We start from the raw sequence: 13,740 nt of genomic DNA, 5'->3' as shown, positions 1-13,740 counted from the left end.
CATATAAAAAAATACCATGGCATGATAATTCAAATGCAAAATAAACACACAATTCACCATTAGTTAGGATCACAATTAAACACAATTGATTTAGTAAACTGAATCTATTAGGAAAAAAATGTCAGGGGAGTGTTATGTGAGAAAGGGATTGACCAAAGTTTCCACTTTGGTGGAACCCAGACTCACGATCTGATTTAATGACCTCTGAACAGAGTGGGAGTCCCTTGGACTGCAAGGAGATCCAACCAGTCCATCCTAAAGGAGATCAGCTCTGGGTGTTGGAAGGACTGATGCTGAAGCTGAAACTCCAGTACTTTGGCCACCTCGTGCAAAGAGTTGACTCACTGGAAAAGACCCTGATGCTGGGAAGGATTGGGGGCAGGAGGAGAAGGGGACGACAGAAGATGAGATGGATGGATTGCATCACCGACTTGATGGACCTGAGTTTGAGTAAACTCCAGGAGTTGGTGATGGGCAGGGAGGCTTGGCGTGCTGCGAGTCATGGGGTCTCAAAGAGTCGGACAAGACTGAGTGACTGAACTGAACTGAACTGAACAGAGGTTTTTTATAACTCAAGTTTATCAATAGAAAATATTTACCTTCAACGATGCCAATGGATTACTTGAAATATTGCCATAAAAATTTTAAATGCATCTTTTCTAAAGTGAAAATAAGCTATAGACATGTGTAAGCAAAGTACGTCTTTGTTAGTACTGACTAATGTGAAGTTAAAACTTTAGAGATCACCTCTAAATGGAATAATGATATTGTTCATATTCATCCTGAAGTAAATTGAGAATTCCTCTCAAGCTGACTGGTGGAAAGGTAGTTATATCTCTCTCTTTCCATTTTATTTATTTCCCTAGACCTCATTTTATTTTTAGGCTGTTGCATCTCCTTTTTTAAATTTTATTTTTTTATTGAAATATAACTAATAACTAATATAATAACTAATGTTGTGTTAGTTATTTAGGTGTACAACCAAGTGATTCAGTTATACACACACACATGCGCGCACACACACACACACACATATTTTTCAGATTCTTTCCTTTATAGGTAATTTTAAATATTTAGTATAGGTCCCTGTGCTATAGAGTATGTCATTATTAGCTATCTATTTATATATAATAATGCATATATGTTAATCCCAAACTCCTAATTTATCCCATCCCACCCCTTTCCCCTTTTATAACCATAAATTTGTTTTCTATGTCTGTGGGTCTATTTCTCTTTTATGTATAAGTTTATTTGTACATACATTGCATCTTCTTTTATCCTTTGAAATCTCAAGGGTGGTACCAAGGAGAGCAGGTGAGCAAAGATGAAAACCATTACCTCATCATGAGCACTGGTTTTCCCTTCCCTTACACTGAGAACTAAGAAGCATAGATAAAGGATGGAAAGAAAGAATTTCTTAAAGGAATTAGGTAAGTCACATATTTGCTGTGAGAATGGGAACATGTGATAATAGTTTCACAACTAACAAATAAACATAATGTCCATAATATTTATTTAATTTCTAAAGAAAAATATTCTGATATTATAACCAAAAGGCCTATGTCTCCTTAGAAATTTGAATAATTTGACCTTTACCTTGAACTTAACTTTTGTCAAGGTAAATCTTTCCAAAACTAGTTTTCAATAATTAGTTTTGCACCAGTTGGAATAAGAGACATGGAAGATAGATAATAGCAAAAGTAGAATTTCAACTGCGTGTGAGAGAGAAATTTGCTAAAAGATGAATATGTACATTGCAAGGGAATTTTATCAATAAGAAAACATATTTTTTTCATCAGTTTTGAAATTGCTAATATTTCACAATGTTAGTAGAGATATTATTTGATCAATATCAGTCCAACATTTGGGATAATTCATAGAATAACCATGGACTTCTTAAAATAGTCAGATCTAGTCTGAACCATGTTACTTATTGACTTTATGCCTTTGAGCTAAATTTATTTCTGTTTCCATTTCCTCATCTGTAGAAAAGAGAACACTCAATCTAATAGACTTGTAGTCAAGTCAGGAAATATACCAAAAGCAATTAAAATTTTGATAGTGTATGTTTAATAAATATTAGTTATTTCCTTTCTTCATTCATTAATATGCAACCTAAAGCACTACAGTTTCCAAAACTTACTGGCAAAAATCTTAGTGAATGGCCAACCACCTTCTGTAACCAAAATACATGGGATAACCTTTCTTTGTGGGCTTCCCTCGTAGCTCAGCAGGTAAAGAATCTGCCTGCAATGCAGGAGACCCCAGTTTGATCCTAAAATACCTACTGCTTATATTTTCTCTAAAATAATAAGTAGATGCTTAGCAACCCTATAGGATGTAGATGCAAGTGAATTATCAGACTTGCTTCTTGCTTTCCTCGAGCTTAACAACATTTTTACCTTTCAATTCTGCTTTTATCTGGGAGGCATTTAACATTTTAAAAAGACTGACAAGGAGTAGAGACACATTCCTTTAAGTCACCTTTGGAATTCTGTAACTTAAGGTGGATTTTCACAAAAGGAGGTGGTGAAATTGAAAATTTTGAATTTTTTAGTTAGGATTAGTGAAATTGAAAAAAATAAGGAAAGGAGATAAACTGAGTTACTCTTTTTGAGTATTAAACTATAGCAACATACTTTTCATCATAGTCTGGATGCAATGTCCTTCCATTAATTTTTTTCATGATAGTAATCCTAAAGCTGTGAGATTCTCAACATTTATAATATTGCAAAGAGAAACTTGGACTCAGAGAATTTAATAGATTGCCTGATATAAACATGGAAGAGGTACACAGGGAGATACCCCAAGTTCCTTCTTCTACCTAAAGTTGCCTTCCTTTTTTCTCGTTATGAATTTTAATCCTGTTAATCCCATAATAAATGAATTTTATATCACTTCTCATGGGATATATAACTTTTTTCACTTCTATCTCTATGCTAAAATTTGTATTGGTATGCAATACTCTTTCTGATATAAAGCACTTATTTTCTTAAATGGTAAGAGCCATTTAGCCAGAATAGCTGGAAGTTGTTCATAATCAAGTAGCTGTCAAAGCCCTGTGATCTCCCAAAGCAGACTTGAGAGCATCTCTGAGACACAGCATCATGATGATACATACATTTGTTAAAGAAACCACAGAAATTCCAGTAGGAATAGAATACGAGGAGAAGACCCATGAATGATCTCTTTAGAGTTCAGAAGTTAAACGAGCCATACTCAGTTCCAAGCATAACAGGCATGTATGAGACAGAAACAGATATATTTTTTAAATTCTTTTAAAGAAGAGTCCCAGAGAATATGAGATAACTTACCATACACAATTTTCTGTAAGACCAGATTACTTTTTACTCTTCTCTTCTAATATATGCTTGAGATAATCTCCATTATTGGGTAGAGTCAGTATCTATGCAAGAACTTCCCCTCAGCCTGACACATATTTACCACTGGAAAGAATCCCTTGAGTGAGATTTTCCTATTCTCCGTTTTGGACAGAATAAGAATCATGAAAATAATTTTCCTTGGACATCTCTTGGGAACTTCTTTGTTCAGAGCAATAAATTTTGCATATTCTGAGAATCAAAACAGGGAGACAAGAAAGCGAAGTTTTAGATTATTTTTCATTTAATGTATAAGTACTAGGCAGATGTCTTCTGCAATCTTAGTCTCTAACTAAATCTAAATCATCAGATACAATTAAGGTTTTATTAATAGTTTCAGTTCCAAGAGAAATCCTATCTTGACCACTATGATATATGACCACCAACAGAAAACCTTGATATGGATGGCATGCTCTAATGCATGCCTAATGTTTTCTAAATAGACAGGGAATGTTGACCACCTGACTAATTTGTTTCAACATTATCTGTGATTACTTCAGGTCCTGATAGTTATGCACTGGATGTCAAATTATTAAAATATCTTCAAAAGAACACTGATATTAGCATAAAATATATTTAATTTGATCTTTTAGTTCTTTTAAATAATTTTATTGTGTTGTAATTAATATATAACAAACAGCACATACTTAAAGTGTGCAATTTGATAAAGTTTGACATATGTGTTCAACAATGAACATCATCACAATCAAGATAGTGAACATATCCATCAGCCTTTATGCTCCTTGATAATCTCTCCTTAATAGAAAAGATACATGCATCCTGTTCACTGCACAATTATTTCAGTAGCCAAGATACAGAAACAATTTAAGTATGCATCAGTATAAGAAAGGATAAAGAAGATGTGACCTAGATATATATAAATATATATAGACACAATGGAATATTAGTCAATGAAATAATTAAATTCTGCCATTTGCTAAAACATGGATAAGCTGAAATGTATTATATGAAATGAAATAAGTCATACAGAGAAAGGCAAATGCTGTGTGTTATCACTTATATGTGATTTCAAGCCATTTCTTCAATGAGCTTCCTAAGAAATCTGTCATAATGAGTTGTAACCTACATACATCTCTCTTTCCCTCTGAGTTTCTTTCCCATCTGTGAATATAATATTGTCAGGCACCTTGGAGTTGTCTCCTTTTTTTACTCTGGTGCACCAGATGTTGATTTTACAAATAATTGTGCTTGTTGTTTAGTCGCTAAGTCATGTCCTACTGTAGACTGCCAGGCTCTTCTGTCTATGGGATTTCCCAGATAGCAACACTGGAGTGGGTTTCCTTCTCCAAGGGATCTTCCTGACCCAGGGATCAAATCTATGTTAACTGCATTGGCAGGCAGATTCTTTACTACTGAGTCACCAGGGAAGCCAATACAAATAATAAAACTCAGATAACAAAAAATAAGAATTCCATATATTCAACAAATATTTAAAGTGGATAAATAAATGCAATGTATTTTTATCATCTTGATTTAGTTCAAACTTGAATAATACTTCTTGTCTACAATCTTAAAATCTGGGAGGGGGGGAAAAGATATGTACACAAACAAGTAAACATAAAGCAACTTATAAAGCGTAAAAAGAAAGATATGCAAATGGTGAACTAAAAATTCAGAGGTGGAAAGGGTGCTTCCATTAGGGGAATAAGGAGAATTATTATGGGGAAATGTCATTTGAACTAGACCTTGAAGGATAGATGGGATTTTGCAGATACTTCTGTTTAGTCATTCAGTTATATCCAACTCTTTGTGACCCCATGTCAGACTTCCTTGTCCTTCACCATCTCCCGCAGTTTGCTCAAACTCATGTCCGTGGAATCAGTGATGCCATCCAACCATCTTGTCCTCTGTTTTCCACTTCTCCTGCCCTCAGTCTTTCCCAGCCAGCATCAGGGTCGTTTCTAATGAGTTGGATCTTCGCATCAGGTGGCCAAAGTATTGGAGTTTCAGCTTCAACATCAGCCCTTTTAAGGAATATTCAGGATTGATTTCCTTTAGGATTGACTGGTTTCTCCAACACCGCAGCTCAAAAGCATCAATTTGCAGATATAGAGGGAGGTAATGAGAATTCCATATAGAGAGAGTGGCCACAAAGAATCAAATATGAAAAACTGAAAGCTCCTCAGAGAATGAAATGCTGTCCAAAATTATTCTGAAAGAAGGAGTAGGAAAAGGTAAGAAAGAAAGTCATTTGAAGTCTATTTGTGGAGAACTGGGAAAATTTTGAATAAGGAAACCACTGGTGGATTTTAAGCAGGCAAATGATAAAATCAAGACTGCTTTAGGGGTTTCTTAGTATCACCAAGAGGTAATAAAGTCTAAGTAATCTTTTTCCTCTTTAGTCTTTCAGTGTAAAGAGTTTGCTTTTATATGTTAATTGGGAAATCACACGTTCCTCTGAAGTATTTTAGTCAATAAGCTTAAATATTGATAATTCTCACTCTTTTCTCTCATATCTAAAGGCTTCTATCATACTGCCCTTCTAAAAGATATTTCTAAATTCTCCAAATTTTTATCACCAATGTCCTACGGTTACTATATCTCAACATTTGCCTCATTGGAGTCTCTGCACATCCCCTCTCTATTCTCCAAAATATGCACAATGATATTTGAAATATTCCTATCAGAACTTTGGCTGACATACTGTCTTTTTTGCTACACAAACTGTGTTTTTTGGAAACTTTTGGAATCTATATTTCAGGTGGGCAAGTTATTTGTGAACAATGGGGCCTCAGAGAAGTTGCTACTTCTCTTTATTAATCCCTCAGAGAATGTGGACTAATTTAACTTTATATGGAAACTTTGGCTTGGAAGAGAACTTCCCTAAAGCTATAGAGGCCATGTCTCAGGAGAACCTGTGATAAAGAAAGTGAAATTTTAATTTTGTGAAGCAATAAACTCTTTATCCAGCTAGAGACAGAAGGATATGATTTATTAAACAGGTCCTTAGAGATCTGGTCAGCATCAAAACTACAGGTCTTTCTTTCAAGCATAGCAGAGAGTCCTGACACCATTACGCCAATCCCCTTTCATCCCCATCTCCTTTTATTGATTTCTTAATGCTCTTGATTTGGAGCGATTTTAAAAGGATTTAGATCACTAAAAGATGCACAAACTTCTACCAAAGCATTATGAAAGACTTCTCAGAACGCTGGTATGGAAAATAAGTGGGAGAAAATTACTTTTGATAATTTTGTGTTTGTGCTGAGAGTATAAGCCTTCATAACTTTTAGGACTCACATCCCTGCATATTTCCACACGAAAAAAAATTTCAAAAAACTCAGATATCTGGCATCCTTTCCATGAGAAAACAGAGTAAAAAGAAATTTGCTTATGACAAAAAGCATTTGCCTTCTCTTGAATCATGGAAATGTTTTAATTTAAACTAGCATATAAGTAAAATCAATCCCAAAAACTTGTGGGAAAAAAATACTACAAAATATAGTCCCTTACCTAGCTTTTTTTCCTACAAAATTTTAAGTAAAAAACCAAGTGCAAACTGAAAGCCACTGATTTCTAGAGAATCACTGTAACATTACAAAGCCAGCGTCGGTGAGTAACACTATGCTCTTATATTTTTATTTTGCAGAAAAACAGAGGTACTGCCTTTAAAATGGTTACTACCAACTTACTGTAAAATATGTCCATTTATTTTTCACATTTTAATGATATGATGAGGGATATATTCAACTGAGAGTAAATTGTAAAACCTTCTCTGCTGAGTATTTCACCGTAAGATGGGTTTAGTTAAAAAAAAAAAAAAAAAAAAACTAGTACATTTATGGTGTTAACTTTGTGTTACAGGCTATACAGAAACTGTCATAGTTCATCTCTGTCCCCAAAATAGCAAGCTTACAAAATGTGTTTAAAGTTCTCTAGTTCTATCAAAGTAAGGCAGAGATTCAGAAGCAGGCAAAAGTTTGTTTCTGTGCCACCAGCTACCTACTATGCCCAGGACTCAGAGTATATAGCCAAGAACAAGCGAACTATATTCTCTTCCTAACTGATGAATTTTTGGAAAAATATCTTCTCCTCATTCTCAAACAAGAACACATTTGAAACTAATTCTAAATGATAAATACATGTCTTTTGAACTTGCAGGTTACTGACCCAATGAACATCTCTGAGCCAGATTCCTGCTTTGTCTTTGTAAGAGAGTTTATACTCCTAGGTTTTTCTTGTGAGTGGAAGATTCAGAGCCTCCTCTTCTCACTCTTCCTTACAGTATATGCTCTGACCTTAACAGGGAATGGGGCCATTATTTGTGCTTTATGGTGTGACCAGCAACTCCACATCCCCATGTACATATTCCTGGGGAGTTTCTCCTTTCTAGAGATCTGGTATGTTTCTTCTACAGTCCCCAAGATGTTGGTCAACCTTCTCTCAGATAAAAAGACCATCTCCTTTGTTGGATGTTTCCTGCAATTTTATTTCTTTTTTTCCTTGGGAACGACTGAATGCTTACTTTTGACTGTCATGGCTTTTGATCGGTACCTTGCTATCTGCCGTCCCTTGCACTACCCTAATATCATGACTGGGCATCTCTGTACCAAACTGGTCCTTATCTGCTGGGTCTGTGGATTTCTGTGGTTCCTGATCCCCATTGTTCTCATTTCTCGGATGCCCTTCTGTGGACCAAACATCATTGACCATGTTGTGTGTGACCCAGGGCCACTGTTTGCATTGGCATGTGTCTCTGCCCCCAAAACCCAATTGCTTTGTTACAGTCTAAGCTCAGCAGTTATCTTTGGGAACTTCCTCTTCATCCTTGGGTCCTACACTCTTGTCCTAACAGCTGTGTTGCGTATGCCTTCAGCTACTGGGAGACAGAAAGCCTTCTCCACCTGTGGGTCTCATTTGGCTGTGGTATCCCTGTTCTATGGCTCTCTCATGGTCATGTATGTGAGCCCAGGACTTGGACATTCTGCTGGGATGCAGAAAGTTGCAACTTTGTTCTATGCTATGGTGACCCCACTCTTCAATCCCTTTATCTATAGCTTCCGGAATAAGGAGATAAAAGCAGCCTTGAAGAAACTTCTTGGGAATTTCAACATAATGTAAGACATTCTAGATGATCCATCCATTGTCAGGTCAGTATAGTCTAACATAAAACAACCAGAATTATATTGTTATCTAAGCTTCAAATATGGGTCTAGTGATGTTAACTTATATCAGCCTGTGAAATAAAACATTTATGAGGCCACTTATAATCATAAAATGCTGAGACTTTATAGATAAATGGTAGTGTTGACTTCCTCCTTGGCATTTAGCCTGCATGTTAAATAAGAAATGTACACCACATTTAGGTGTTTTTTGAACAGTTAATATGACTCACTTGTGATCAAAATTCCTATCTTCTATTGATAATTTAGGTTAATAGTTCTGGGATCAATAAAATTATAATTATGCCATTTTGCTTTAATTGGCTAGGTGTAGAGTGAAAAAGGAATCATTAATATATTATTTTCTACTTGTAGTTCTTATCATATTTGACTTTATTATTTTTATGACATGATCATTCTTAGTAAATAAACCCTTAAAAACAATTATCCAAAATTTCTGTAGAGAACTTATAGTCGCCTATATATACTTCTTTATTTAAAATGGATAACCAACAAGGACTCACTATATGGCACATGGAACTCTGCTCAATGTTATGTGGCAGCCTGAATGGGAGGGGAGTTTGGGGGAGAATGGATACATGTATATATATGGCTGTGTCCTTTCTCTGTCCACCTAAAACTATCACAACTTTATTAATCAGCTATGTGTGCACGTGTGCTAAGTCACTTCAGTCATGTCAGATTCTGTGACCCTGTGGACTGTAGCCCACCAGTTTCCTCTCACCTTGGGATTCTCCAGGCAAGAATACTGGAGTGGGTTGCCAATGCCCTCCTCCAGCAGTTCTTCCCAAGCCAGAGACTAAACCCACATCTCTTACATCTCCTGCATTGGCAGGCAGTTTCCTTACCACTAGCAATATACTTCAGTACAAATTAAAAAAAAGAAATTGTTTTAATTCTGTCTAAGTAATGGTCAATGCTAGCCTAATGAGATCCAGACATACATTGTTTCCTTTACCCATTACCCCTTTCTAAAGCCCTAGAGCTCAGGTTCTAATGCCTACATAGCTGCACCAATCAAAGTATTCAGAAATGCAGTATTCTGAATTCTAATATTTTCATCAAAGTATCACCAAAAATTTGATTGATCCTGTAATGGGGTTTTAGGTAACAGAACTTCTCCATCTAGAAACTGGAGAGGGAAATGATCTTGGGGATATACTACCTAAGATCAAAGAAATGAATGTCAGGTCAAGGTTATTTGTTGCTAAAACAGTGTTTAAATAACATTGAGGGACAATTTAAAGAAAAGCATCCAGAATTCAATCCCTGCAATAAAGCTATTTTCATTTGTATGTATGCTTCATTAATATAATGTCAACTAATGGACATGAGTTTGAGCAAACACCAGCAAATAGTGAAGGACAGTGAAGCCTGGCATGCTGCAGTCCATGGGGTCACAAAGAGCCAGACACAACTGAGTGACTGAACAACAAAGTGACATCAATTATATAATAGCATGTATAATATGCTATTCTGGCTAGCTTCATTTATTCATTAATATATGTAAAGAACTTAAGAGGGTGCCTGACACAAAACAAGTGGCTCAAAATGTTAATTACTATTCTTTTCAAAGTAGTCAACAACAACAAGTCCTGTAATGGTGAATTTGCACATCTAAAACTTGTTAAACTCATAAATTCACTTTCTTTTTTCTTGTAATATTATTTTCCCATGTCCTCCATACCCTTATTTTTCCTGGAATCTTGAACATTAATAATGTATGATTTTATAAATAAGTTTAACTTTGTAAAGGAGTTAGCAGCATTGAGGTAGATTCAGTATTTGGTCAGTTTAGCAAGGGTTTAAAGGCAGTCAAAATCACTGCAAATGGTGATTGCAGCCATGAAATTAAAAGACACTTACTCCTTGGAAGGAAAGTTATGACCAACCTAGACAGCATATTAAAAAGCAGAGACATTACTTTGCCAACAAAGGTTTGTCTAGTCAAGGCTATGGTTTTTCCAGTAGTCATGTATGGATGTGATAGTTGGACTATAAAGAAAGCTGAGCACCAAAGAATTGATGCTTTTGAACTGTGGTGTTGGAGAAGACTCTTGAGAGTCCCTTGGACGGCAAGGAGATCCAACCAGTCCATCCTAAAGATCAGTCCTGGGTGTTCATTGGAAGGACTGATGTTGAAGCTGAAACTCCAATACTTTGGCCACCTCATGCGAAGAGCTGACTCATTGGAAAAGACTCATGCTGGGAGGGATTGGGGGCAGGAGGAGAACAGGATGACAGAGGATGAGATGGCTGGATGGATCACCGACTCGATGGACATGAGTTTGGGTGGACTGTGGGAGTTGGTGATGGACCGGGAGGCCTGGCATGCTGCAGTTCATGGGGTCGCAAAGAGTCAGACATGACTGAGTGGCTGAACTGAACTGAACTGAAAGGCAGCTAATAAACATGATGAGTCGAATTAAAGGTAAAAAATAAAGTTTTTTTTTTCTTTTTATTTCCCCTGAGGAAACCACTAACCACCAAAATTATTTTTAGACATCACCTTTCTGTGTTCTTTTGAAAGCTTAAGTACTCAGAAATAGACAAACTATCTTCTGTTTGTTCTGTTCAAACAGAACACTATCTTCTTACTCTTATTCCTAGTGCTCTTTCTCTCTCCATCTCTCTCTCTTTCTTTCTCTGTCTTTGGGATACAGTTTGGCCTTGAAAAAATGTCATATACAAATTATAATGTTATACTGTGCAAGGGTTGTAAAGCAGTCAAAATTCATGTATGTATGTGGAAAAAATAAACTTTTATTTCCCTGACCCTCAGCAAACAAAATCACCTGATACAGTACTTGAAAAAAAAAAATGAATTATTGATACAACTGGTAAAAGAAATATTTCAAGATATCCATATTCAAATTTACAAAATTATTACTCCAAAAACAGGCAAAAAAAGATCCAAAAAGAATTTCATTCAAGTCAAGCACGATATGAATAGAGGGAGCCTTCTCTCTGGTATACTAAGTTACCAAAACCCAACCATGGCTCTGATTTCATGACTTCCTCACAGAAGTATCTCAATAGCCCATATTCTCTGGATAAGGAGATAATACCATTCAGGTAGAAATCTACCATTCTATTTCTTCTTTCTTCCTCCTCTACACCCCCAATCTACAGTTTGATGGTCAAGTTCTCTCCAGAAAAATCATGGGCCCATCTTTAATCTTCTTAATACAAGGAGACTTAATATTAAGACTAGTGGGAGGACTAAGTGGAAAGAGATAGAAACGGTGAAGATAGTAGATTATACTTACAATAAGGAAGAACATAAACTCTCCTGGAAAACAGAGAAGCATCTTGTTATTTTAGACATCAGGAGGTATGACACAAAAGCAATGAGGACTGAAACCCCCAAATCAGATTGGGAAAGAGAAATCATGAAATAGAAAAGCTATTAAGAGGGAAAAGAGAAAGAAAACCTTGTAAGTTGGAGACATTAAGAGGTTAACAAAGCACTCTACTCTATGCCCTGACACCTCCCACCTTCACTTGAAAAGGGTGTCACACTTATGGACGAGAGGAAGGAAAGACCACAGAGGAAATGAAGATGAGAAAGAGCGACTTCCCTGGTGGTCCAGTGGTTAAGAATCCACTTTCCAAGGAAGGGGATGTAGGTTTGATCCCTGGTCAAGAAACTAAGATCCCATATGCCACGGGGCAACTAAGCTTGTGCTCTGCAGCTACTGAGTGTGCATGCTCTAGAGCCTGGGTGCCACAAGAGAGAAGCCCGCACACCACAACTAGCACATGCCCCATAACAGAGATCCAATGGCAGAAAGTGAAGAACTAAAAAGCCTCTTGATGAAAGTGAAAGACAAGAGTGAAAAAGTTGGCTTAAAGCTCAACGTTCAGAAAACTAAGATCATGGCATCCGGTCCCATCACTGTACAGCAAATAGATGGGGAAACAGTAGCTGACTTTATTTTTGGGGGCTCCAAAATCACTGCAGATGGTGATTGCAGCCATGAAATTAAAGACGCTTACTCCTTGGAAGGAAAGTTATGACCAACCTAGACAGCATTTTAAAAAGCAGAGACATTACTTTGCCAACAAAGGTCTGTCTAGTCAAGGCTATGGTTTTTCCAGTAGTCATGTATGGATGTGAGAGTTCAACTATAAAGAAAGTTGAGTGTAGAAAATTGATGCTTTTGAACTGTGGTGTTGAAGAAGATTCTTGAGAATCCCTTGGACTACAAGGAGATCCAACCAGTCCATCCTAAAGGAGATCAGTCCTGGGTGTTCATTGGAAGGACTGATGTTGAAGCTGAAACTCCAATACTTTGGCCACCTCATGTGAAGAACTGACTCATTGGAAAAGATCCTGATGCTGGGAAAAACTGAACACGGAAGGAGAAGGGGACGACAGAGGATGAGATGGTTGGATGGCATCACCGACTCGATGGACATGAGTTTGGGTAAACTCTGGGAGTTGGTGATGAACAGGGAGGCCTGGCGTGCTGTGGTTCATGGGGTTGCAAAGAGTTGGACACGACTCAGTGACTGAACTAAACTGAACTGAATGAGACCCAAAAATATAGAGAAGATGAGAAAAAAATCATTCCTGAGAAATGTCAACTCTGTCTCCACTGATCTTCATTTCCTTTGTTTAAAGGTAAAAAATTGCTCCAGTGCCAGGTAAGCTTTGTGGACAGTGTGGAAGACCAAGTAGTAAAAAAAACAAGTATGAAAGCAAAAATGGAGAATCTCTCCTACATAAAAATCCTGGGCCTCCCCAGGGGAGTCCAGAAGCCTCAAGTTAGGCAGGGGCTGGGCAAAGCTTATGGGGAACATTTGAGTTAAAACTTGCCACATTTAACTGGCCAAATGAGGAACCATCATTTGTGAACAATCTAAGTGATGCCAGCAAAGCTAATTTCCCAAGGACAAAGGACATCTACAGCCCAGAACTCTGCTGTATTCCTTGAATCTCTATTCCAAGGTCACTGTGTGTCCCTAGTCTAAGATCTATCCCAGACTCTGAAATCTCCTAGGTACTAGAAAACAGAGAGAAGTCCAAGAAAAAACAGGGCATGCAACTGGACATATAAGAGGACTATGGGGGTGAGCTCAAGAAATAGTCTTTCTAAAATGCGAGGAATAGCCATGGAGACAGAAGGATTCAGCACGGAGTATGTTGAGTGACACAATGAGGCTGGTGGTTTTGCAAGGTCAAGTTACCTGGACGAATATCCCCAGGCCCT

The 13,740-nt window shown here is 37.0% G+C and overlaps 1 protein-coding gene across 1 annotated transcript; it reads left to right on the top strand.

Moving 5' to 3' along the window:
- Positions 1-7,502: 7,502 nt before the first annotated feature.
- On the top strand, positions 7,503-8,462 carry LOC136172003 (olfactory receptor 11H12-like). Its single transcript, XM_065941112.1, has one exon. The coding sequence runs from the start codon at positions 7,515-7,517 to the stop codon at positions 8,460-8,462; it is 948 nt and encodes a 315-aa protein (XP_065797184.1). The 5' UTR covers positions 7,503-7,514.
- The last annotated feature ends 5,278 nt before the right edge of the window (positions 8,463-13,740 follow it).

The sequence above is a fragment of the Muntiacus reevesi genome, chromosome 7 (assembly GCF_963930625.1).
Source record: "Muntiacus reevesi chromosome 7, mMunRee1.1, whole genome shotgun sequence".
In the NCBI taxonomy this organism is placed as follows: domain Eukaryota; kingdom Metazoa; phylum Chordata; class Mammalia; order Artiodactyla; family Cervidae; genus Muntiacus; species Muntiacus reevesi.
The sequence above is the reverse complement of the archived record's forward strand: the minus strand, read 5'-3'. Positions and strand labels throughout refer to the sequence as shown.